We start from the raw sequence: 25903 nt of genomic DNA, 5'->3' as shown, positions 1-25903 counted from the left end.
TTAATTATATTAATATATGTACATATGTATAATATTGTAAATCGATAACAATCGTTCCCAAACAACTCAACATGTTGCATAGTTTGCGTTTGCTTGTTCCAGTTCAATTGAACTAAGTTCCGAGCGAAACAGTTCACATGAACAGTGTTGTCGTTGGCTGGAGTGAGCTGCGTACAACGTAGTTGTAAACACACAATATTTTTGTTTGTTAGTAAGTTCCCAAAAATTCGCACGTGTGGTTCAGTTTTGTTGTGTGTGTTCGAGTGCACTTGCAACAGAAACAAACGCACATATACATCCGTAACCCAAGATCCGATCATCGTTATTATGCCGATGTAAAATGAATGCATTGCGTAATATATTCACGTCGCGTACGCTAAACTATCTCCGTCAAAATGGCCAGAACGCCATCATCAATGCCACACAGCAGCCGGCGACGGTGCCGCTGCCCGATGCCGATGCGGAGCAAGCGCTGAAGGATGCGCTGCGTACTCCACCGCTCTCAATACCACGCTCCATACTCGATGCTTGTCGCTTCACGGCCATTGGCGGAAATGCGGGCGGAGCAGCTAAGCCATCGGGCTCGTTGTCGCCCACAACGTTGAAGCGCTTTCGACGCATGCAACGCCGCATGGAACTGGTGTATCTGTGTAAGCTGTGCAACACGCGCAATACGAAAATCATCAGCGAGGAGGCATTTAACAGTGGGGTCGTCATCTTGCAGTGCGATGGTTGTGCCGTCGATCATCTGATCAAGGATAATCTCGGACTTTTCGCCAACGAAGACACCAACAGCAGCAGCAGCGGCAGCAGCAGCATGGACATTGAGCAATTGCTGGCGAAGCGGAATGCGCGCGTGCGGATCATCAAAGTGAATGAGCATGGCGAACTCATTTAGTGTTTCCATCTAGTCAGTCGAGGATTTTGTAATTGACTGGTAACGGGTGACTGGTGATAATAATCGTGGCCGTGACAGTGACGCAGTGTCGTCGTGTCACGATGCAAAGCCCAGCACTTGGAGCAGTCAGAAAATCCCAACCAACAATTCTTAACTCTTGTTTTGGTTTTGTTTTTGTATATAATACACATTGTATGAGAGCCGTTGGCTAAATATATACAAATTTGTTAATGCTGGTCAAACCTGCCCATGAGTAACATTAAAAAATAAATAAATAAAAAAAAATCGCAAAAAAAGCAAATCGAACAACAACAATAATCGAATCATCGACTTTCATTTATTGCAATCTTATCGGTTCATTCAGCCCGAATTCTGATTAATGTGTTTACCAGCATTTGGAAATTCGTGGTATCGCTAAAAATAAGCCCAACAGACATTGACAGAGAGCTTTATGCGTATCGTCAAATGCGAAACGAGCACGCGCCAATCACATTGCCATTTTCTGTTTCATATCTAGGTGCTGTAGCTATGGCTGTTTATTTGCCAAAGACACAAACACACACCCTTCCATTCGAGCATACAGTGTACATCGATTATGTGCAACGACGGTCGGGCAGAAACATGAAATATGAGCATATAATAAAAAAGGTTCAATATGTTTCTTTTCGCAGAAAGCGAATACTTGCAGCATGCAAATTGGAACAATTGAAATGCATTCGATCGATTGTAAGCTGCCAACTAGACCAAGCATTTTAATTGATTGGCATTAAGCGATTTTTTTGCATGCACTTATAGCGAGTATTGACTGTGACAAAAACAGATCTTTATACGTATGTATGTTGCGTACGTACTACGTAGTATCTCTATCTCTAGAGCGTGCCAGAACGCAAAAACAACGAGTCATGCTGAGTGGGATGGGTTGTGTTGGGAGGTGCTGCTTGCTTCGCTAATCAAAAATGTTGGCAAAATATATGTACATATATGTACACACTCAAAGTCCGATAATATTTAGATTTGCTAATTACCCAGACGGCAGACGCAAATGAATAACAACAAAATTTAGTCACTTCTGATTGACGTGCTTGTGCGAAACGTAGCCTAAAACAAATACTAAATGGTTCGATCGTAGATAAAACTGGAAGCAAGCAGTGCACTCTGCCTTGCTTTCGTGCAAATTAGGCCGTGCACTGCTTTGCAAGCGTGATCAACTTGACATTCATTAACATGAGAGCGTAGCCTAGTTGAGTCTAGACTTTTCAAATAAACATCAAACGAGCGTATTAAATGCTATCTCTAATGCTTTCGTCATCTTTATCAACACAGCACACCAATAAACAAAAAATTCACTGGGGTTTATCACGTAAAGTATTACTAATACCACGCATTGTTCCACAGTCCGGTAAATTAATGGTATGGTTCTTGAAAAGCCTTTTTTCTGCTGATAAGCAAGGTATCGCGTCTATTCAATTCGTCATTCAACAAACACTCGAATTAAATCCAAAAAAATATCTCTATATATATTGCTAGTGGGTTACCAAGTTATTAAACCAAATCTCAAGTACATGCTTAGTATTATATGTATATGTAGTTCATTTTAAATTAAACGACAGCGTGATTAAATAAAATTGTAGATTTATTTTCTTTTTATTTTATTGAAATTTACATGTGGTAGAGTTTGGCTCTAATGATAATCTCTGTGCGCGCTTTTTATACCCTCGCTAGTTGCAAGTTATATCTATGCCAACTGTGCCCAGATTTATCTATTTTCATAGCATATACTTGCCAAAGGAATGATTGCGGTTAATTACTAAATTTGTTTTTAATACTACAAATTATTCGTATTAGTTTGTATAAAATCGGACTACATTAACATATAGAAATGATCGAGTTGCTTGATCGATCTTGAGATTTTCTTTTAGTTGAAATTATATATAGAATTGTTTTCATTCTGCAAGGGTATTGAATATTCGGCGTGCCGAAGATAGCTTCTCATTCTTGTTTTCATATTGCAATTGTTTGTTTGTTCGATTTTACCTTCTTCTTTTATTAATATACATAGTATGTATGCTATATTAATATTAATTTATGCAAATTTTGTATTTGCTTTTTTGTTTAGATTTTTTTTGTTTATAGGGTGTTTTCTTTATTAGTAGCTTACGGAAGCGCACTTTGTTACGGCCTCTTACGACGAATTTGATGCGATTATATTTTCTTGTATAAATTTGTTTCTTAGATCTGCTGTTAACTATTTCACAATTGTTTGTTATTGTTGAAAACAAGAATTCAATACGACGAAATACACAAGTTTCCTATCAAACACACATGCACACACGCACGATAAGTTCGTCACTTGCGTGTATATATGTATGTGTGAGTGTTAAGTTAAGTTCTTAAAGCATAATGAGTAAGCGAAATGTAATCAAATACTTAAGTTTAGTATGGAGCTGCTGCAGTCATTTACATGTGCTTGTATGTATGTTAATGTTGTATATTTGTATGCTGCCGTAGCTTTTATTTTTTGTTGTCAATTGTGCTAAATGAACTTACAACTAAGGTGAATTTGTTTGCTTATCAAAAATATCCATCATTCTTCATAATGATGAACTTATACATTGTATGTGGTGTATTTGTATGTGTGGGTATGTATTTACTCTCTCCTACTCTCTTTTTGCATTCATTCATATCTGTTTATAGACATCGATCGATCGATGAAGAGCGGACAACAAATGCGCACATCTCAAAATTATTTACATTAACGGAAGCGGTAACGATCAATGGATTTTGAAATGCAAAAAGCATTGCGGAAAACTATTGAATATGAGAGCAAGTGAAGATTTGTTGCACTTCGATATGATGATTTGCAGCCACTTTCTGCTTGGCAATATTCTTTCATAAATTGCAGAAAGTAGCTCTACATACAATAACAGGCATTTAGTATATTCAGTGATGCAGTAAAAAGTACAAGAAATTAACAAAACAAAATGGATTAGATTACAAATCAGCCATAGTACTATGTTTACATTTTATCATCTAGTAATTATAGTTGAATTAGATGCTATAGAAGCAATTGGTATAACAAGGCTGCCGCACTCGTGAAGGAAGGTTTCATGTTTATACTATTTATCATTTATAGCTGTTTGTATGTGTTTGTGTGTAAGTAAATGTATTTTTCAGATTCAGTCGTTTATGTTATTTGTAAATTAAATCTAACATTGATGTGTGTTTTGTTGTTATGTATGTTTTATAGTTGTGTTATTGTTATTCAAAGTGCAGAGCTTAGCAACTCTTCTTGATATTCTTGCTGTTGCGCTGTTACTCTTGTTATTATAATTAATATAATTATTATTGTTTGTTATTTCATTTTAATGGCCCTGCGCATGATTCGCGTTACAACTTCGCACTTTGCGTATTTAAATAAATATATAATTAATATGCATACATATTTGTTTTTGTTTCTTTCGTAGTTTGTAGTTGTACAATAGAGAATACTTGTAAGAAATACTTGTTTCGTTTTCTTTTGACACTTATTAATCATTTAACTAGTGTTGTGGAATTGGAATGTGTGTGTTTGCCTCAATGTCAGTTAAGCACATTTTGGGGGTATTATTCTGTTTTGTTTTGTCTTTAAACTCATAATAATAATCTAAATTTTTAACTAAAGTTACGCTTTTCATCTCTTTCGTTTTTTTTCTTTCCTTTTTTGCCACCAAATTGAGCCGTTCAGCTGCTGTGCGAGCAAGACGGCAGATCTTTTCTTTTCTTTTTGTTTTTACATATATTGCATTCACGAATACAATAATCAGTAAATATAGTGCGTATGTGTAATGTTTATATCTACATATTAAAGTTCTTGGCTTAGTTACGGACAATTTTAGTTTGATTGTAAAATACGTAGAAGCTTAAGTACAGCTGTGTTAAATGTATACAACTCAAATACAACTTATAATAATCGTTACAAAAAAAATATAAACATAGCTTGTGGATGTGTCATTCATTTCTTAGGGGTGGGGGAAATGCATAGCTGCAATAACTTAGATCTGTTGATTGATCTTCTTTACTATATATCAGCGGGTGGCTGGCTCACAGTGTGGTGCGACTGGAGCGACCACCGACGGCGCCGGTGCTGCCATTGGGACGATTGTGACGACGCTTGTGCAGGTAGAGGCCAGCGGCTTGGGCGAATGCCGAGCCGCATATTTGGCAAACGTAGCGCTTGACCTTGTCGTGTATCTGTTTGTGATTCTGTAGATTCTTGGTGGACTTGAAGCTCTTGCCGCAAATGTCGCACTTGAACTCCTCGTTGCTGTAGTGTTGCTTCAAGTGATCGAAGAGACTGTGACGCGAGACAAACGATTTACTACACTGCGGATAATCGCATTTGTAGCATCGCTCTCGCTCATCCTGATGCACCACCCGATGCGCATTTAAGTGTCCCGGCGATGCAAACGTGCGATGACAAACCTCGCAGGGAAATGGCTTCGATCCATCCCCGACGAATAGTTCGTCGTCGTCGCCCACCAGGGAAACATCAGTAGCTCCGCCGCCAGCAGCATCTGTATCGCCGCTGCCGCTATCGAGTATACTGTGATTCAGTGCCAATGTGGGCAGGAATAGCTCATCGTTGTGCCGTCTCAAATGCTCATCGTAATTGGACTTCTCGCGAAAACTGGCCGTGCACAACTCGCAATTATATTTGACTTCGTTGCCCGCGCCCAAATGTAGTTGCTTGTGGTTCTCAAACTCTTCGCCAGTGTTGAACTGAATGTTGCACACATTGCAATAGTAACTGCCGCCCAGACTTGGCTGATGGCTGAGCATATGCAGATCAAGTTCCCGCAACGTTTGCACTATTTCGCCGCAATGTTCGCACTTGAATGGCGGAATGTCATCGTCCATGAAGTGCATTTGATCGTAGTAAATGTAATTCGGTATAAATTTTCGACCCATGCGCTCGGCATTCAAACGTTCCATCTTCTGTTTGGAGTAATCAAAGCGCAACTGAGAGATACGTTTCGAGATTTGTATGGTGGTTACATCAATGAGCTGCTGCAATTCCATGGCCATTTGTTGCAGCCCCTCGCCACGTCGCTCCTTGCTACGATAGTCGGGATCGAAGCGATTGTAGAAGCACTGATAGCGCTTAACCATAACGAGCAGTTTGGCGGTGGAGGTATCGTTCCATATGGCCGAAAAGCGTCGTCTGTATGAGGTTTCCTGTGCAGGAACAAATCGAAAGGGCATTAGAGAAAACGTATGGATTTTTTTTTGCAAATACAGATACAAAGGCTACGTTTAAGTTGCAGCACGATAGCTGCTATAGCTTAGGCTATTTGTAAAATGATTAGTCAGTCGGACAATGAGTTAGAATGAAGCATTTTGTATAACTACAAAGCTTGATCTGCATCTACGTATGTTCCACTTCTTTGCAATAACATTGAAAACTACAACTGGTTCGTAGCTTTGCTAAGCACTGGTTCAAAAATATTCTATAGTTTGCTTAATTGAATTTAACTTTTTATTGAAAAAAATATAATTGGAAATTTAATAAACCATTTCGTAGCGCATGATCAAGTGTCGAAAATTATGTTCTATAAAAATTGCAACCTTCCAGCTCATATATTAAAAGAACGTCTTACTATAGATAAGCAATTGGTAGTGGATTAAATAGTAGTTGACTTTGTCAAACTCGCATCTCATCAATAGAAAGTCAATAAAAACATTAAACTAAAAATCGCTGATATGTGTGCAGTTATATAATCCACCTCCAGCTCTAGCTCCAGTTCAAAACAAACAAGAAAGCGTATCTAATAGCAGTGTCTGGCACACAAAAATACTGATCGCTTCGTATTGATTTACGGAACTCACCTTGACAACGGCGTCGGACATTTTCGAGTTGTAACTGTAAAGTTCGTTAAGAAAATGCAACTCCTTGAAATACCAGAGAGTGCTGATGTTCGTCTTCTCGAGAGCCATGCGATTGCATTCGCGCTTGTAAACAGTGCGCAGATTGTCCCATTTCCTTGTGATCGCATCCTTGGCCAGTGAGATGTTAAAGCGATTCTTAAACTCGAGCACAATCCAGTCGAGGAAGCGAGCGCGTTTCACGCGATCCCGAAACTGGGCATGACTGTGATCCCACAGAAAGGGATTGCGCTTGTAAGAGTGTATCAGGAATTGTATCATCTTGCGATCCTTGATGTGCATGGTCAGCTCCCGATCGCGCTACATTCAGAAAGCAAAGAACAGAGATTAATGTCTAGACAAATTAAAAGAGCCTTAGAGAGTACAACTTACGCCTAACAGAGATTCCTCCACCATTTCATCATAGCTGAGAAAATCAGATTCGCCACCAGCTGCACTGTTGTTACCATGTCCTGCATTATAGCTGCTGGGATTGTAGTCAGGATACTCATTTGAATTGTCATTCAAATAGTTATGATCATATTCATCCATCGAATCATCGCCGTCGGCTGTCAGCGGCTCGTTCTTCACATCGACCACATTAGAGCCACTGCCGTGCCGTCCCAGGTATGGCGGTGGTCCAGCCAATTTCATGCGGGATCTGATGTTGGCTCTTGAGAGATCACTCTCGGGCAGAATTGCTTCGCTGTCGTCGTCCACATTATCAGTGTCATCGGCGGGCAGTAGATTGTCGTCATTTACGGCATCATCATCGTTCTCGTTGTCATTATCGTGGTCGTTATCATTGTCGCTGCTGTCTAGCTCTTGCAGCTCCTGTTTGATGACCATTTGTGGCTCAAGCAGCGCAGTGTCCGCATCGGTCAAGTCTTCAATCTCATCAAACTGTTGCAATAAGCTGCTTCCGTTGCCATAACCATGTCGCCCTCCTAAGCCGCTGCCGTCATCATCGTCGTCGCCATCACCATCAGCATCGTCTAGGCCTATGGACATAGGTTGGCCCAAGCCCAATCCCAACCCCAGGCCCAGTCTGTAGCCAGAACTGCTGTTGCTGCGATGGGCTGCATCTTCGAGATGCACAGTTTGCATGTGACCGATGAATGCATCGAAGTAGAGAAACTTCTCACTGCAGAAAATGCAGCGCAAGGCGAAATACTGAAAGTCCTCCGTGGCCGTCACAACGCCACAATCCTTTGTGCACTGTCGAAAAATCTCCTCATCATTTGTACGTGGATATGCCAACACACTCATTGTGCTCCCACCACGCTCCCACTTTTGCTAGAAATCTCTGTTGGCAATATGTTAGCTTGGCACACTGATTATCTTGGGAACTCACTGCACTGATTGAATTTTAGGTGATATTTTTCCTCTCCCCAATTAACAAAAAAAAATTGTCGCCGAATTAGTTTCGTTTAGAGATGCGTGCTAAGCTACGTTTGCTTATCGATATCGTAGTATCGGGCTATCGGTGCCTTCCTTGATGATATAAATACAAATGTGTACATACATACATACGTATGAGCGTATGTGTGTAGCGCACCAAACAGACAACAAAATGAATTTCAACAAATATTTAAATAGAGACTTCTTTGCTTTGCCTCATTCTTCAATTGGGACTGGTAAGCTTCACATCACCACACACTGTCACAATAATACGAATTTGTTCATTTTGTAAATACTGCGTAGACTTTAATATATTAATTAAATGTTATTATGAATAACAAGAAATGCAAACATGTTTTTATTTAAGACTGTCCACTCGATAATTTCGAGAGTGGCCGTGCACACCACAATCGATAGTTCACGAGAATATTATAATAATTGTATTTAACTTGTATTATTTTAAATTGGATATTATAATTCATAATAAATTCTAAATTGTGGTATATTATTCAGTAAAGTTACTACATGTTTTGGAAACATATGTAAAAACTTACGATAGCACAACAAGAAATCGATAACTTTTGTATTCTCACACACATCGTTGACTTGAATGATTACCCACATTATCGCTATCGAATGTTCTGTGATTCTACTTGAACCAGTCGGCGGCGTGTGTGTTGCACTTGCATTTAATTTGTACTCAATAATTTTAATATTTGTTATTGAACTAAATCACAGAAAATGGCTTCAATCAGCTTGTTAAACCCAAAGGCTGAATTTGCCCGTGCCGCTCAGGCGTTGGCCATTAACATCAGTGCTGCGAAAGGTTTGCAAGATGTGATGCGCACCAATTTGGGACCCAAAGGAACCGTCAAAATGTAAGTAATCTATATTAAAACGCATGTTTATAGACACCATGACATAACTGAAAAATGCACAATGTGCAGATGCTATTAAACTAGCGCTTTTCATAAACAATTTGTGACATCTGCTGCGGCAACCAATGTCCAACAGTGAGGTTAAGACCGCTTGTCGGCATGCGTCATCTGATGAGACTGAGACAGCAATAGCAAATTTGCAGTGCAAAACTCAATCATTTTATTTGCATTTTCTAAATGAAACTGCCAGTATAATGAACTGATTGATGAAAAAATGGCAGCATATTTTATGATGGACTAGAAGTTTTTCCTTAAAAGCCCCGTCATGTGCGCTCCACACGCATACACACACATGTGCATATGCCCATATGGTTGTTTATGTGTAGACAGGGACAGTGAGAGCGAGAGAGAGAGAGAAGGAGCATGATTCAGTCTGTGCATTCTCGAAGCTTCGCTACATCGATGAATCGATAACGCTTGTTGATGTTATCGCAAGGAGTGGAAAGCGACTTATGGCAATTATATTATTTATTTGTATTGCAGGTTGGTCTCTGGTGCCGGTGACATCAAAATCACGAAGGACGGCAATGTGCTGCTGCATGACATGCAAATCCAGCATCCCACTGCTTCGATGATTGCACGTGCCAGCACCGCACAGGATGATTCAACTGGCGATGGCACCACGACAACAGTGCTACTGATTGGCGAGTTGCTGAAGCAGGCGGACATCTATTTGTCGGAGGGTTTGCATCCTCGCATCATGACTGAGGGCTTTGAGAAGGCACGCGACAAGGCGCTGGAAGTGCTTGAGAAGGTTAAGCTGCCCGTCGAGATCAACAAGAAGAATCTAATGGAAATTGCCAACACCAGCTTGAGGACCAAGGTGCATCCCCAGTTAGCCGACTTGTTGACCGAAGTGTGTGTGGATGCTGTGCTGTGCATTGCGAATGAGAAGCAGCAGCCCGTCGATTTGCACATGGTCGAGTTGATGGAGATGCAACACAAGACGGACACAGATACGCAGCTGGTACGTGGCTTGGTCATGGATCATGGTGCTCGTCATCCCGATATGCCCAAGCGTCTGGAGAATGCGTACATTCTGACGGCCAACGTTTCACTCGAATACGAGAAGGCTGAAGTCAACTCCGGATTCTTCTACAAGACAGCCACAGAGCGCGAAGCGTTCGTGCGTGCCGAGCGTGATTTCATCGATCAGCGTGTCAAGAAGGTCATCGAACTGAAGCGTGCTGTCTGCGATGGCACCGACAAGTCCTTTGTTCTGATCAACCAGAAGGGCATTGATCCCATCTCGCTGGACGCTCTGGCCAAGGAGGGCATTCTGGCTTTGCGTCGTGCCAAGCGCCGTAACATGGAGCGTTTGGCACTCGCCTGTGGTGGCACTGCCATGAACTCATTCGATGATCTGCAGGAGGAGCATCTGGGTTATGCTGGGACAGTGTACGAGCATGTGCTCGGCGAGAACAAGTTTACATTCGTCGAGGACTGCAAAAATCCGTTGTCGGTGACCATTCTGATCAAGGGACCCAACAAGCACACAATCACCCAGATCAAGGATGCTATTCGCGATGGCTTGCGTGCGATTAACAACACGATCGCAGATAAAGCTCTGGTGCCCGGCGCCGGTGCCTTTGAAGTGCGCGCCTACAATGAATTGGCGCAGTTCAAGGACACGATTAAGGGCAAAGCTCGGCTGGCCGTGCAAGCCTTTGCCGATGCTCTACTGATCATTCCCAAAACACTGGCCATTAACAGCGGCTACGATGCCCAGGATACTATTGTTAAGCTCACGGTGGAGGATCGTTTGAGCCCCGAACTGATTGGTATTGATCTGGCCACTGGTGAGCCGATGAAGCCAACCGACCTGGGTGTCTACGACAATTACATTGTGAAGAAACAGATCCTCAACTCGTGCTCCATCATTGCCAGCAATCTGCTGCTCGTCGATGAGGTGATGCGTGCGGGAATGACCAGCCTCAAGGGCTAGTTGTGTCACTAGTTTCCCCTTGCTGTCCCTTGTGTAGCGTTTATGAGTTTCATTTAAAATTAACACACACAACAGAACAAACACTACACAATACAAATTCTTACATGCACCCGCTAACTACAACAACAACAACAACAACTCAAATATGAACGATTCATGTCGTTGCTGAATGAGAGTAAAATGCTAACACTTATAGCTCCAAGTATTTCTCAACATTATTTTTTTTGTATCGCTAATGTTTACTTAATACAAACCATTGGTTTAAAAAAACAATGAAAATACACACAACTTCATTTCAACATAACTGGCTTGTACTTAATTTTAAAATAGCTGTTTGTTTTTGGTTACGAAACGGATGTTTCCAAAATGAGTAATGTGGAAAAACCGTGGTCCTTAAGATTCGAGCGGGAATGGATATTACGGACATATCTATATTAACAGTCTGTCTCCGTCTTCCGTCTGCTAAGGATATCTGTATATGTACATATCTGTATAAAGTTGTTTATTTAAACCGAATGATGTGTTCACTTTCTAAGTAATAGTCCAAATGGCAAGCACTAGAACGTAAACAATTTCACTTTTATTTTAAGGAATGCATGTCAATTTCCAATTTAAAATGTGCTTAATTGGACAACTTTTCTTTATTATCTTGGCCTCTGCAGACATTGAATTCAAATATCTTAGTCATAAATGGAAATTTAATCTTATTTCCATATGATTAATTGCTTATTTTAAAATTAATAAATTTGCAACGACTGAAGACTTGCTGCGGAAGTTGAGTCTCTAATCTGCCTGCTGCCAATTGAGCTGCCGCTGCCTTTGACTATTTTTTTTTTTTTTTTTTTAGGAATTGTGCTGTCTTTTTTCTGAGTGTATGTATGCACATGTGTATATATAATATATGACTTAATCATACGAAGTTTGTATATTACTTTATTGAAAGTCAAACAAATTTGTTTTTTTCTAAAAAATAGCGAGAAATCTCATTGAGATCCCTTTGACCTTATAATAATACCAGCAAGATTAGCAAGTGGATTCTGCCTACATTCACTGCTTAGGGCTTGGGAGGATGAGCTTTGTTATTATTTCCATGGTGCTAAGAGCGGAATACGATATTCTCTGTATGCTTATTTAAACTCGTGACTGTTTATTATTGTTGAATGGTTAAATTTAAATGTTTTGGTGAGTCTGACAATTTTATATAGCCCTGCTACAGTTCCTGAACATGAGTTGTGAATGCTGCCCGCAAATCAAATAGAATTTGATTTAAATGTTTGCTATGACAAGTTTAGACAGTTAAAATACTATATGAAGCTCAGAGATTTAACCAGATACGATTTTAATTTTTATCAAAAATATTACTATTGGAAATACTGAAAACACTAGAACTATATTGAACTATAATTTGCCCCGAGAGGAATGAGTCTCGACAGTCTATGTTACATATGTACACTCAAGTGCTATTTTCAGAAGTGATATATTCTAGTCAATTAAGAAATCTAAGAAAAAGACAACATATTGAATATGTTATGGAACAAAATAAAAGAAGTGCTGATCATTTCAAGAATATACATAGAGGAAACGAAATCGTCCGCGACAGTCGCATTGCAAATTGAATGATATAATTTACTAGCTTGTTTCAGTCGCGGTTTAAGATGTTAGGTTTATTTTATTGCTTTACTTTAATCCAACTACAAAATGAAAACATTGCTACAACAAAAATGATGAAAGACTTGGAAAGGAACATACATAGAATCGCTTTAACGATGAGGAAACTACGAATTAATTACTAATAATCAACAATTCATGCTATTTTATTTATAAAAAGTAAAGTAGTAAGTATAACCTCTCAAACGATCATAAAAGGTATTCCTTTGATTTTTATTTCGTGAGTTTCTTGCAATTATAGGCACCAGTTATTTTTACAAAATAAACAAATGAAAATAATAAATAAATAATAAATAGTTGGTATACTGATATAGTACTACCTTTTAAATATACCATGGAGTACTTAACATACCAGATTGTCATTACAGATTTGTTGCCATAAAAAAGTATTTCTTTAATAACTTTTACAATTTTCATCTGATCACATTCACATGTTCAGGAATTATAAATTCTATAGTTATTTTGTTATGTACCCAAAATTGAAAATCTATCTTTTTTTTTCAATATTTTTCGATTTGGACGTGGGCGTTAAAAAAATTTGAAACAAACTTGATTTTCGTCCAAACATAACAAGTACTACCAAAAAAATTTTAATAGTGTCTTTATCTCTTATAGAGTTTGAGATCTAGGTGTTCATAGGAATAGACGGACGGTCTATACCGTTTCGGATGTTGATGCTGATCAAGAATATATATACTTGGAGTCGGAGATGACTCCTTTTGCTTGTTACCTATTTCACAGTCACAACGATATATGTATATACATATGTTACATATATATAACGGGTATAAAAACTAAAATTGCTATTAATTGTGTGTGCAAAGCTTTAAATTTTTTCTAACTTCGTTCGCTTTCGCATACAAGTTTAAGTCCAGACAGTTACTCAGATTCCAATAATATAGTCAAGTATCGATAACGACTTTTTATATACTTTTCGAGAAACTATTTTAAATTGATAGAGTAGAAAATTTAACAAGTATGAAAGCGACTTTTATATACCCGCTATCTATTTTCAATACAAGCAAAACAGTGTGAAATTATTCTTAAAATATACGTAATTAATATATCGTAGATTATTGAAATAAACTTAAGGCTATATTTGGTATATCTATATACAATTATATACAAATATTCCAAATAATATTTATGGACTCTGAGATTTAAGTGACATGGCTATGTTGTCTCAGCTATTTATTTATTGATCAAGAAAATATGCAGATATGGGTAATTATCTGCCGGATGTAGCGTGCGACCATCTTTACAGTGAAAATAAAAACATAAACTGAAACATTTTTAAAAATAAAAAAATATTATTCTTATAGCTCTAGATTAGTACTTTAATTAGAGCTAATTTTTTTTGTGTTATGCTTTCTGTTCTGATAATTGCGAAAATTAACAAATTCATAAGCAAACCAAAAAATTTACGAATTTATATACATATTTTATCGTAAAACAGAACAAGTTCCTAAAATCAATCTTAGCTCTAAATATAGTGCTAATCCAAAGCTTTAAGAATAACCTTCACTTATTTTTAAAATTGTTTTAGTATATGTTTTTTTTCACTGTAAAGATGCTCGCACGCGACAAATTCCGACAGAGAATTACCCATATGGGCAATTCCTGCAAATGGTAAACCACGACCGAAAAAAAAAATCTTCACATTCATCCTATTTTTTGTATATGGTCATAAAGAAATATCCAAATTTTCATAATACAATGGATCCATAGCATATCTTAGTTGTTTTTATAAAAAAATTTGCCTGAAAACTGAAAAAATGTAAACTGAAAAAATTCGACCGAAAACATCATTTTATTGTAATTGCATTGCATTTAGTGCAAGCAGGTGAAGGAAACTTCGCGTGTTAAGTTATTTTGGTATATATACATATTTTAAATATAAAAAATCGTTGGGGTTACTCTAACCAATCTTTTTTTATTGATTGTCAAAGTAGAGTACGTTCGGGACCTTACCTACATATAAGAAAATGTCTATTTTTACTTGCGTGCATGGATTTTTGAAAAAATTAAAATTTATTTTTTTGCTTTAAATGTTATTAGACACATTAAATTGAGTTAAATCCGTTTATTTTTAAGAAATTTTAAGCTATTAATCAAAAAAAGTTGGGGTACAAAAAAAATAATAATAAATAATACTACAAGAAAAGATCGTACGTTCGCGACAGGAACTTAATTAAATTAAAAAGAAATAAATGGAGATATTTTCTTAAGAATAGACTTAATAGAAAGCTATATGAATCTATTTTAAAAGTAAAGTTAGGGAGCGGGTATAAAAATTACGGTCTTACCTCATTTATTGAATTAATTCGCTGCCTTACTGTTTGTGCTGTCAATCAGTTAATCAGTCAATCAGAACACAAGATGTATTATTATTGTATGTCTTAAACTAGTTTGCCACAACTATAGCGAGTTTTGCTTTGAATGTGAAATCAAGTTGGTTAATTTGTTGGCCTACACTTGATGCCTTAAAACTGAGTTGTGGCATGAATCTCATTTCGTGTGTCACAAGAAATGCATAGTAAATTGGGTGTTGGCTGTGCCTTTGGGTGTTCAATTCAAGGGTGAGTTAAGAGTGAAGAGGGGAAAGCAATCAACACTTTGTGAACCTTGGCAGTGAATTATGCAAATGTTCGTCTTGTTGCTGTTGTTGTTGTCCTACACATCAAAGCCGGAACTTGACCGGAAACGGGCACACATGGAAAAAAAGCTTAAAACAGCTGACAGAACCCAATTTCCCAACGCCCAGAACGCATATATGAATGTGTGTATAGAAGCAGTGAATACACTGAGCTAAAAAATCAATCAACTTTTAAAAATTCAAAATTCTTTGGCTCAATATTGCGATTTTAGTGTTTTATAACCGCTATCTAATGGGTGGAAGAGTATTATAACTTTGTGCCTCCATGAAATGTATGTAACAGGCAGAAGGAGTATAAATATAATATATAAAGTATATTTATTATAAAAATAAAAATAGATCAAGCGTAATTTTGAAGCTAGAATTTCTCGAATTTTACATACGATAATAACTATTTAGTTTTTTTTTTATTCATGAAAATTTGGTTGCAATCGAATAAAATTTCTAGAAGTTATACATATAAGAAATAATTTTATTTATTTACGGGTCTTAGTTGCTTTGTCTGACAATCGGTATATTTTGCACTCTATGATATATTTTAATGTAGTATTATATCAATATAGCAAATACATCCATTGTTAAATTTTAGTAACTTTTCGGTATATTAATTTGGTATATTTTAAGAATAATACCGCATTGTTTTGCTTTTATTCAAAATGGGTTGCGGGTATCTCGCAGTCGAGCACACCCGACTGTAGCTTTCTTACTTGTTTTTCAATCCTCCCTTTCAACCTTCCTCACCCAGGAAGTGATAGTATAATTCTGTCAATTCTTCAAGCCTCAAAAGATGTCATTATATCGAATCAATTAATTTAATTATTGTCACATGATAGATTGTAATTGTAAAATTGTATAGAAAAAAAGAATTATTTTTGTTATTGCATTGAATATAAATTAGTATTTCTCTCAAGTTTTTTTTAGATTCATTGAAATTAAGAAATGACTATTTAAAGCTTTCTTTAAGTAGCTAAAACATATACCTAAATTACAATTTTGGAGGATCAAGTGTTTTCTCGCAGTGCACATAAATAGCTGTGCCATTCAAAATGAATTCCTGCTGTCGCCAGGCTCAATGTAGGACATTTGTAAAACGTCTCAAAGGATTTCTCATGTCTCCCAATACCCTTGCCACGCCCTACGCCCTAAGCCCCGCTCCCCGCTCTTCCATCGCCTCTGAGCTTGTGCGGAAATTGATATTGAAATGTGCATGATAATGAGCTTCAAATTTGTTTGGGTATTTTCAGCACATTTCACATGTCCACAACTGAGTTCTATCATTGCCTTTGTACGTCTGTGTGCGTATTGTATGTGACTCTTTGTATGTCTGTGTGTGTGTGTGTGTGTGTGTGTGTGTGTGGGAGTGGGAGTGGGAGTGTATGTATAAACTATTTGGCGTTCATATGTGTAATGGGCTTAAATGCGGCACAAATGTAGGGGAATCCATTACAAACTCGTCGCCAGCATACCTTTGGCCACTTTTGAGTGCCTCTCTTTTGTGGTTCTACGAGTTGACCAGGATTTATGTTTGACATTTGCTGTTCGCACCCTGTATGTTCTATTCCCGAAGGGGTTATTGAGTATACATTGCAGTTTTCAATTAAGTGAATTTGAATGAATCAAGATTGAATTTACCTTGATGATAATTCCTGTTGTTATTTTTTTATTAAATTATTCACAAATACATAGATATTCAATTTTTGCACAACAAAAATTTAAAGTGGCTCCACAAATTGAAGATTGTGTTTATCTTTATTATAATTACGTTGGATGTAATATGCATTTTTTTATGTCTGTAAATTATCAACATTATCTTACTACTATTAGTAAAAATATTGTATTATTAATAGTACAGTAAAACTTGAAAAAGTCTTTTTCGAATTCAATACTATATATTGAGACGCATTTATGGATTCATAGTTTACAGGGTATTCGAATGTAACTAATTTTTACAGGCTTATCTGCGTTTACAATAGAATTAAATGGAATTGGAATTGTGGAGTGGCATTTACCTAGAAATGCGATGTGGTTCGACTCGGTTCAGTTCAGTTAGGGGTAGCCTTGGGTTCTAGGTTCTGGGTTCTGGGATTTGGGTTATGTTCGTTTTTTCGTTCTTCTCTATGCGGAGCAGAGTTCACAGTTTGTGCATCAAATTGGCTTTTGTGCAGTTGCCAAATTGATGGGCTCCTGCATAATATAAATGGCTGCGCATTTTTAAGACTTTGGACGGTTCCGGGGGCGGCGGCGGCGGGACTTTCGCTAAATGCAAATTCCTGTTGCATACGCCAGGGTGGGGAGGGAAGGGTAGGAAGCGGGAAGCGGGCAAGTTCCAAGTTCAAAAGTTTCCATTTCGCTGGTTTTGTGCAAGATTGTCGTTTGCCTCCCCCGGACAGACGGTGACTTCATTACCGATGCCTTCTTGGCGGGGCAGAAAGTTGCCCGAGTTCGACTTAAATGAATTTGTCGGCATTTTTGCGTAACTTTTTAGTTTAATTAATTTTAAAGCCAAGGCGAACAAAAAAGGAAAAAAACAAAAACGAAAAAATCACGGCCAAAAGCCAAAAGAAAAGTCAAGTGAAGAAAACGCAAGATGGCGAAAAGTTGAAATTTATTTTTATTTGCTTATTTGATTTATGCGCTTAGCTGAAAAGGCAACTCAAGTAAATAAATTAGTGCAAAAAGGATTAGGCACTGAGCAATATCAACTCGAGGGGCGCCAGCACGCACTCTTTACTCCTTACTTCCCCTTTACTTCAGTCGACTCCCCCGCTGCCATAAATCATTCATTTCCGACTTGACAAAAAGCCATAAAAACCGGGCCTGGCATATTCTTATACCCGCTACCCATAGGGTAGAAGGGTATTATAACTTTGTGCCGGCAGGAAATGTATGTAAGAGGTAGAAGGGGGCATCTCCGACCCAATAAAGTATATATATTCTTGATCAGCATCAACATCCGAGACGATCTAGCCATGTCCGTCTGTCTGTCTGTCCGTATGAACACCTAGATTTCAGAGACTACAAGACAGCATTTGTTATGTTTGCACGGAGATCAAGTTTGTTTCAAATTTATGCCACGCCTACTTCCGCCCCCGCAAATCAAAAAAATCGAATTCAAGCTACAGCTGCAAATTTTGGTGTATACAATAATCAGTGTTGCCAGAATCTCTGGAGCAAAACTTGCTGGATTTCAGAAAAAAATTGCTAAAAATTGCTAAAATTATACAAAAAAAAGCCAACAAAATTGCTAAATATTTTAAATGACATTATTCATCAAGTTTGTACATGTTCAATTCATTTAAGAATAAAATCTTGAAATTAAAAATAAAAAAGCAGGATTTCGTATTTCTATGATTTTGTTAACACTTAGGGGGCAAATATTACACTTGAAATGCAGTTAACTTTTCAAGTCAGTGAACTCAAGTAGCTTATATAATCGAACCACTTGGTTAAATACAAGCTCCGATTTCATTGCAAACTGTTAATCGCAATTTTTGCAGTGAATGACAAAATAAATACATAATAAAAAGGATTTAAGTTAAATAGCTAAAATTGCCAAAAGAGAAAGAAAAAGTTGCTAAATTTGTAGCTAAAAGCATTTTTTAAAAAAGTAGCAAAATAACTAAAGCAACTAAATTGCTAAACTGGCAGCACTGCTTCACAGTTTCACAATTTGTATTTAGCTAATGAGTGAACGAACTAAGTTCGCACATGAACTATAAACAGAATCAAACTATATTGCAAATTTTATGAGTAAACCTCAAAATACATCCTATCGGTAAACGAGCTATCGGAACTTTTTAAAAATTACCAAAAGTAGCCGAAGCATTAAAAAAAATGCTAGATTTCTAGCTAATAGTATTTCACAAAATCTTATAGCTTTTGCAGTTTCAAAATAGCTAGATCTAGCAATAAATTAGCTAAAATGGCAACACTGACAATAACAACTATAGTATTTATGATTTCTGATTTGGTTGCGATCAGATAAAAAATGTGGAAGTTATTAAAGAAATACTTTTGTATGTATAAACCGCCTACTTACTAGGGGTCTTAGTTGCTTCGGCCGAAAATCTGGTATATTGAATGTGATACTATATCGATATAACAAATATACCGTTCGGTATATTTTTAGTATATTTACATTTTTGGTATATTTTGAAAAAATACCGCACTATTTTGCTTTTATTGAAAATGGGTAGCGGGTATCTCACAGTCGAGCACACTCGACTGTAACTTTCTTACTTGTTTTATTTAATTTATTTGTCGCTGCTGTTGGCCTTGCCTATTGTGCCTCAGAATCCCATCCTCATTCCCCCCTTTCCATTTTCTCGTCCGCTTTTTCCTGCTCGTCTGTCTTTTAAATATACTTTCGTTTTTCTTCATTTCGGCTTTGAACAGCACACAAAATAAAATTGGGAATAATTCGCATGTTGTAGGCGGAAGGGACACAAATTGCAGTTAAATTGCACGAAAATTAGACGCGAAAAATCGCTCCAAAAAAGTAATGCATAAATCGCAGCAAAACAAAATTACGCAAACGCGGAAACAAACGATGAAAACAGCAGCCAAAGAAATAGCTAAAATCTGGAATATGCTTGCAGAAAATACTGCGAAGTAATTTGGCTATAAATGTAGCCAAAGGAACGTACATACATATGTACATAAGTAAAATGCAGCCAAAAAGCGAGCTAAAAAACCGCGGTGTCAGTTTAAATTGCATAAAATAAGGCATTTTTAATACTTATTGAAGTGACAATGCTTATATAATGGAAATCACAATGGAATGCTTACGTAGTTTGAGATTAATTTGCATCTACAGTTCGTCCTTGCGACTCCCAATGCGAATCAGTTCATTATCTGGTTGCACCTCGTATTTTAGCAGCTTCTTGTACCGTTTGAGCATCTTGCGCCAATAACATTCGACACCCGCCCTAAAAGCTGCCCAAAAGTCCAACAGAATGGTACTACACTGCCTGTAGTCAAAAAAGTCAAATATCTCGGCCTAACACTTGACAGAAGACTAACCTGGGCAGATCACATCAAAAACAAAAGAAAACAGCTGAGCCTGAAACTTCGACAAATTAAGTGGCTGCTGGGCTACAGATCCCAACTGAGCCTCAGAAACAAAGTCCTGCTGTACAAAGTGATATTAAAGCCTATATGAACGTACGGGATTCAGCTTTGGGGCACAGCCTCAACTTCTAACAACGAAGTGCTGCAACGTTTTCAAAGCATTACTCTGCGAAGACTAGCCAAAGCACCTTACTATGTAAGAAATCAGGTCATCCACAAGGACCTCGAGATTCCGAGTGTAACTGAAGAAGTTAAAAGGTACGCTTTGAAGTATCAGGAGAGATTGGATCAACATTGTAAGCCGCTGGCCATCAACCTGCTTGACAATCAAAAATCAAAAATTTCCCAATAAAAATATCTACCTATAGACCAAATTTCATTCATATAGTCCTTATAGTTCTCTTGTAATAGGAAATCGAAAATATATTTTTGGAATTTTTAAATTTTCTCGTGTTCTCCAGGTATGGACGATCTAGCCATGTCCGTCTGTCCGTTTGGTTGTCTGTCCGTTCCATTGGGTATATTTTTAATATTTTCGGTATATTTTGAAAATAATACCGCAATATTTTGCTTTTATTCAAAATGGGTAGCGGGTATCTCACAGTCGAGCACACTCGACTGTAGCTTTCTAACTTGTTTATGGTAAGATCAGCTTCAAAGAATGCAATATTTCGTTCTCCAATTACAAAATTGTATGGCATAATTCCAGGTTTGTTTACACAAATTAAAACGTAAATAGTAAATTTTACTTATTCGTCTGTTGCAATTCTCAAGTGGTTCTAGTATGTTGTTGACTCATCCGTCAGCCGGCAGAGGGCTAGAGGAAATTTTGATTGTTTTTTTCTGACATTTGCTACTAATATAAATCTTGTTCATATATAGTACTGTCCATTGGAAGAAAAATTTTTTTTTCCTTTTTTTTTAGGCAAATAGTATGTATGGCATCAGTGCAATTACACTGCCGCTGTCGTTATCCGTTGCCATGTTGACTGCTTGAAAATTCGCCGACAAATGATGTTCGCGAACATTTTTTTTTTTTTTCGTCAATAATTATTTATTTAAAATCTGTCTGTACGGACAATAATTAAATTTTTTGAGGCCGCCTTGTCGATTAAATTCTCACAAGAGATGGTTGGTAGGGTTCTGGAGGGCTAATCATCATTCTCCATGGGCAGGTCGAGGGGGTGTTTTCTTTTAAGTCTTCTGACGGTTTGGCTGTTGTCCAAGATGTTGATGGCCAATGTGTTTGGGTGGTTATGGAGCCTGTTGATGTAATTTGTGCTCACTTTTCGAATTTCATCTTTTACCCAGGGAACCCTGAGTACCTCGTGGATGGTGCTGTTGTCATGGTAAGGATGAGCGTTCGAGACCATTCTCAGAGCCTTGTTCTGCAGCCTTTGGATGTTCCTGCAGTTTGATTTGCAGGCAGTGCCCCACAGCTGGATGCCATAAGTCCAGATTGGCTTAATGATGGTTTTGTAGACGAGCAGTTTAAGTTTGCTTTTAAGCTTCGAGCGTCTTCCAATGAGCCATTGGAATTGCTTCAGCCTCTCTTCAGCCTGCTTTCTCTTCCTTAGGATGTGTGTGCGCCATGTTAACCGCCTGTCGAGCGTCATGCCCAGGTATTTGGGCGTGGGATTTTCGGGAATATTATCCCCATTAAGACTGACAGGCGGGCAATTGCCGTTGCGGAGTGCAAATGTGGTTTGCGTGGACTTTTCAGGGTTTACCGAGATGTTCCACCTCCTTAGCCAGGGCTCGATGGTGTTTAGCTGATTTTGTATAATTTCCGACGCATCCTGTGGGGTTCGTGCTGTGGCAAGGAAGGCTGTGTCATCGGCGTATGTGGCAACCAATAGGTTCTCGTTGAAAAATGTAGGCATGTCCGCTGTGTACAACGTGTACAATAGAGGGCCTAGGACGCTGCCTTGTGGTACACCGGCTTCGATACCTTTTGTGGTAGATCGCGCATCTCCGCATCTGACATAAAAGCTTCTGTTGTCGAGGTAAGATTGCAGAAATGCGTAATGGGGTTGAGGCAGGTTTCTCTTAAGCTTAAGCAGTAGCCCTGGGTGCCAGACTCTGTCGAAAGCTTGCTTCACGTCAAGCATTACGGCGCAGCAGTAGTTCTTCTCCTCGAATGCGTCCAATATCACTCTGACTAAACGGTGGCATTGTTCCGGGGTGGAGTGAGAACGCCTGAAGCCAAACTGGTGATCCGGAATCAACCCAGCTTCTTCCAGCACTGGCAATACTCTGCGCAAAAATACTCTTTCGAGTATTTTGAGAGTATCGACAGCAAACTTATCGGACGATAAGAGCCAAGATTGGCTTCAGGTTTGCCAGGTTTAGGTATAAGAATTACCTCTGCTCGTTTCCAGATGGTTGGAAAATGTCCTAGCTGAAAGCACCTGTTGTATATGTTGGCGAGGAGTTGTAGGCAGGGAGGGAAGAAGCTTAACAGCCAGTGCTTCAATGCCATCAGCGCCCGGCGATTTATTCGTCTTGAGTCCCTCGATCTCAAGTTTGACCTCATCCACCGAGACCATAGCTAGCTCTTCTTGGTTGTTGTTGGTGTTTTCATCTAATAGTTGTAGGGCACGATGCGTAGCTGAGATATCCAGGTCGGTGCATCTTATTATCGGCTTGAAGGCTTCGCTGAGGTGCTCCACAAAAGCTTCAGCTCTTTCTTGCTCTGTGCGGCACCAGGCGCCACTAGCACGCTGGACTGGAGCAACTCTCTTAGTAGGTCGTTTTATGTGACGAGTGACCTGCCAAAGGTTGTGCTGTGGGTCTCCAGGCTCAACATTGGCCAGGAACTCCTCAAACGAGCTCTGCCTGAGCTTTAGGAGCTTATCCTTAAGCTGCTTTGCGGCTCTGTTAAATACCCTTTTATCTCTAGGATTTCTGGATAGGAACCATACTCGTCGCAACCGTCTCTTCTCAGCTACTAGCGAGGCGATCTCTGAAGACCAAAGGTGTAGGACCCTCGTTGGTAGTCTAGGAGAGATCGGGGCTCTGGGGGAAGCATGTGCTGCGGCGTTGTGCATGTGTTGCGTGAGCTCGTTGATGGCGTTGTCCACTTGCTCGGTGGAGGTAAGATCTTGCACTGGGTTGACATTTTCCGTTAGCCAGGCTTTGTAGGATTGCAGTCTCGTGCTCCTCTTGATCATCCTGGGATGTGCAGCTTTTCTCAGTGCAGGGAGGTTCAGCCGCAGTTCCACTGCGCTGTGGTCGGAGAAAAGGTCCGCGTTAGAAGAGCACGAGACTTTGGCACTATCAAATCCTTTGGAGTTCGCGAACATGTTGGCCCTAGTTGGTGGGCAAATGAAATACAAGTTGGCGAGCATATTCGCAAACATGCTCGCCTGTGGATGGCCTGCTTTATTCTCGTCTCATATTACTTGTCAAATATTTTGTGACAATTGTGTTTCTTTATTTTCTCGTATAAAGGTTTTGTTGGTTGTCTGAAAACAAGGAACTAAACCATTCAACGGAACTGAATATAGCTGTATGTTGCACCTTGTTGAACTGCTGCTCAACAATAACGCCGATGTAAATGCACCTTGCGCCCCTATCGCACTTTTTCAACTGTTGATTAATCTAATGTTAAATGTCTCTTTCATAGGTACTTCTTGAGCATGGAGCCGGCATCAACACCCATTCAAATGAGTTTTAAAGAGTGCTTTGACACTGGCCTGCTACGAGGGCCACTTGGATATGGTGCGTTTGCTGCTGCAAGCCGGCGCCGATCATGAGCATAAAATCGTCGAGATGCAGAAGGCTCTCATAGCGGCTTAGTAGACAATATACAAGTTTTCTTCCAGTCACGTCTCTTGATTTTCTACAAGAAACGTCGAGTATAAATTCTGCCAAAGGGAAATTTAAATTTCCCTCGGCTGCGCTGGCAGAAACGTCGAGTATAAATTCTGCCAAAGGGAAATTTAAATTTCCTCGGCTGCGCTGGCAGAATTTGTACTCGACGTTTCTTGTAGAAAATATGTGGTCCAGCGCTAGCAGAAAATCTGTGCTTAGATTCTAGTGCGTAGTTCGGAATATGCAAAATAAAAATACGCTCAAAAATATATGCAGTAAATAAAATGTTTATTGTACTTCAAATTAAATGTATTTAAACTAAAACAATGAGTACTTAAAATTATATATTATCTAAACAGTTTTACTTATAACTAAACAATTATATTTATATTCTATTTATTATTTTCTAATTTTTCTAATTGTCTTGCCCTGGTATTGGCCTTGTAATTTCTATTCTTAAATTTAAAAAACGCCTCTCGCACAGCTTTTTGTGGTCCTCGAAGCTATAGTAGTCAGACTTGAGAGCTTCAAACATGGCATTGTTCAAATGGCGGTACTTGTTGAATGCCTTCATCCTTGCAGTGCCGGCGTAGTTCATGCCCATCAGCACATGCTTGTGGAAAATCCGCTCCAAGTTTTTTAATATGCCATCTGGGCAGAGCATCCTCCTGAACATCGCCACATATTATACTTTAACGGAGATTCCTCAATTTTTGTATTGAGTACGGCGATGTCCTCCTCCGATCGCAAGGGGAACTCTGTTTTGCCGGTACCACAATATTGGCAATTTGGCTCAGTATGGCGAGTACATGGCCCAGTCCATTTTGAATTCGCCTCATCTCTTCTCGCAGCTGACGCACTTCTAGTTCAATGTTCACAGGCTGCTGGCTGGTCACAATGCTCACAGGCTGCTGGCTGGTCAGTCCCACAATGTTCAGAGGCTGCTGGTTATCCAAAAGTTGAAAGTGGCGATCCATTATTTCGATTTTTTATGAAATATAGAGCAAATCGGTAGGTATATATTCTTTGTGTTGTGACAACTCCTTCCGGTAGACAGATTAGTATTTGGGGAATCCCAATATTAGGTAGTTAATGGAAATATACATTTAGGTAGACGCTAAAAAAAGGGTTAGTCCAAGTGATCTATATAAAAGCCGCACCCACGCGATGACAATCAGTATTGCAATTGTGATTGACCAGTGCGGACGTGAATTGTGAAGCATAAATAAACAAGTAAGAAAGTTACAGTCGAGTGTGCTCGACTGTGAGATACCCGCTACCCATTTTAATAAGGGCAAAATATTGCAGTATTATTTTCAAAATATACCGAAAATACTAAAAATATACCAAATGGTATGTTTGGTATATCGATACAGCACACCATTCAAAATATACCATAGACGACACAATGTACCAGATTGTCACCCAAAGCAACTCAGACCCCTGGTAAGTAGGCGTTTTTGCCCATACAAAAGTATTTCTTTAATAAATTCCACAATTTTTATCTGATCGCAACCAAATTTTCAGGAATCATAACTACTATAGTAATTATTGTATGGGCGTGTGGGCGTGTCAAAAATTTGAAACAAACTTGATCTGCGTGCAAACAT

General features: G+C 38.7%; 3 protein-coding genes across 4 annotated transcripts; 2 read left to right on the top strand and 1 right to left on the bottom strand.

Annotated features, from left to right (window-relative positions):
- Nucleotides 1-148: 148 nt before the first annotated feature.
- LOC133848488 (uncharacterized) lies at nucleotides 149-1221 on the top strand. Its single transcript, XM_062284084.1, has one exon. It carries the CDS (start codon nucleotides 341-343, stop codon nucleotides 896-898), a length of 558 nt encoding a protein of 185 aa, XP_062140068.1. The 5' UTR covers nucleotides 149-340; the 3' UTR covers nucleotides 899-1221.
- Nucleotides 1222-4646: 3425 nt separating this feature from the next.
- Nucleotides 4647-8542, bottom strand: LOC133848481 (uncharacterized). Of its 2 annotated transcripts, XM_062284077.1 has the most exons (4): nucleotides 8154-8542; nucleotides 7193-8105; nucleotides 6764-7120; nucleotides 4647-6112 (listed from the first exon to the last, which is right to left on the bottom strand). In XM_062284077.1, the coding sequence occupies exons 2-4, from the start codon at nucleotides 8066-8068 to the stop codon at nucleotides 4979-4981; spliced, it is 2367 nt and encodes a 788-aa protein (XP_062140061.1). In that variant the 5' UTR covers nucleotides 8069-8105; nucleotides 8154-8542; the 3' UTR covers nucleotides 4647-4978. The 2 variants fall into 2 exon arrangements, with proteins under 2 accessions (XP_062140061.1, XP_062140060.1); XM_062284076.1 differs by having other exon boundaries at nucleotides 7193-8541.
- Nucleotides 8543-8843: 301 nt separating this feature from the next.
- LOC133848485 (T-complex protein 1 subunit zeta) lies at nucleotides 8844-11387 on the top strand. The gene is made up of 2 exons (XM_062284080.1): nucleotides 8844-9078; nucleotides 9622-11387. Exons 1-2 carry the CDS (start codon nucleotides 8942-8944, stop codon nucleotides 11081-11083), a joined length of 1599 nt encoding a protein of 532 aa, XP_062140064.1. The 5' UTR covers nucleotides 8844-8941; the 3' UTR covers nucleotides 11084-11387.
- The last annotated feature ends 14516 nt before the right edge of the window (nucleotides 11388-25903 follow it).

Source organism: Drosophila sulfurigaster, chromosome X (assembly GCF_023558435.1).
Source record: "Drosophila sulfurigaster albostrigata strain 15112-1811.04 chromosome X, ASM2355843v2, whole genome shotgun sequence".
NCBI lineage: Eukaryota > Metazoa > Arthropoda > Insecta > Diptera > Drosophilidae > Drosophila > Drosophila sulfurigaster.
This window is presented reverse-complemented; position numbering and strand designations above follow the sequence as displayed.

Excerpts from the sequence above, each read along its gene's own strand:
- LOC133848488 (XM_062284084.1), top strand. The coding sequence starts at position 341 with ATGAATGCATTGCGTAATATATTCACGTCGCGTACGCTAAACTATCTC.
- LOC133848481 (XM_062284077.1), bottom strand. The coding sequence starts at position 8,068 with ATGAGTGTGTTGGCATATCCACGTACAAATGATGAGGAGATTTTTCGA. Across the intron at positions 7,121-7,192 it reads TGGAGGAATCTCTGTTAGGC|CGCGATCGGGAGCTGACCAT; the intron begins GTAAGTTGTACT and ends TTCTGAATGTAG. Across the intron at positions 6,113-6,763 it reads TGTCCGACGCCGTTGTCAAG|GAAACCTCATACAGACGACG; the intron begins GTGAGTTCCGTA and ends GTTCCTGCACAG.
- LOC133848485 (XM_062284080.1), top strand. The coding sequence starts at position 8,942 with ATGGCTTCAATCAGCTTGTTAAACCCAAAGGCTGAATTTGCCCGTGCC. Across the intron at positions 9,079-9,621 it reads CCCAAAGGAACCGTCAAAAT|GTTGGTCTCTGGTGCCGGTG; the intron begins GTAAGTAATCTA and ends TTTGTATTGCAG.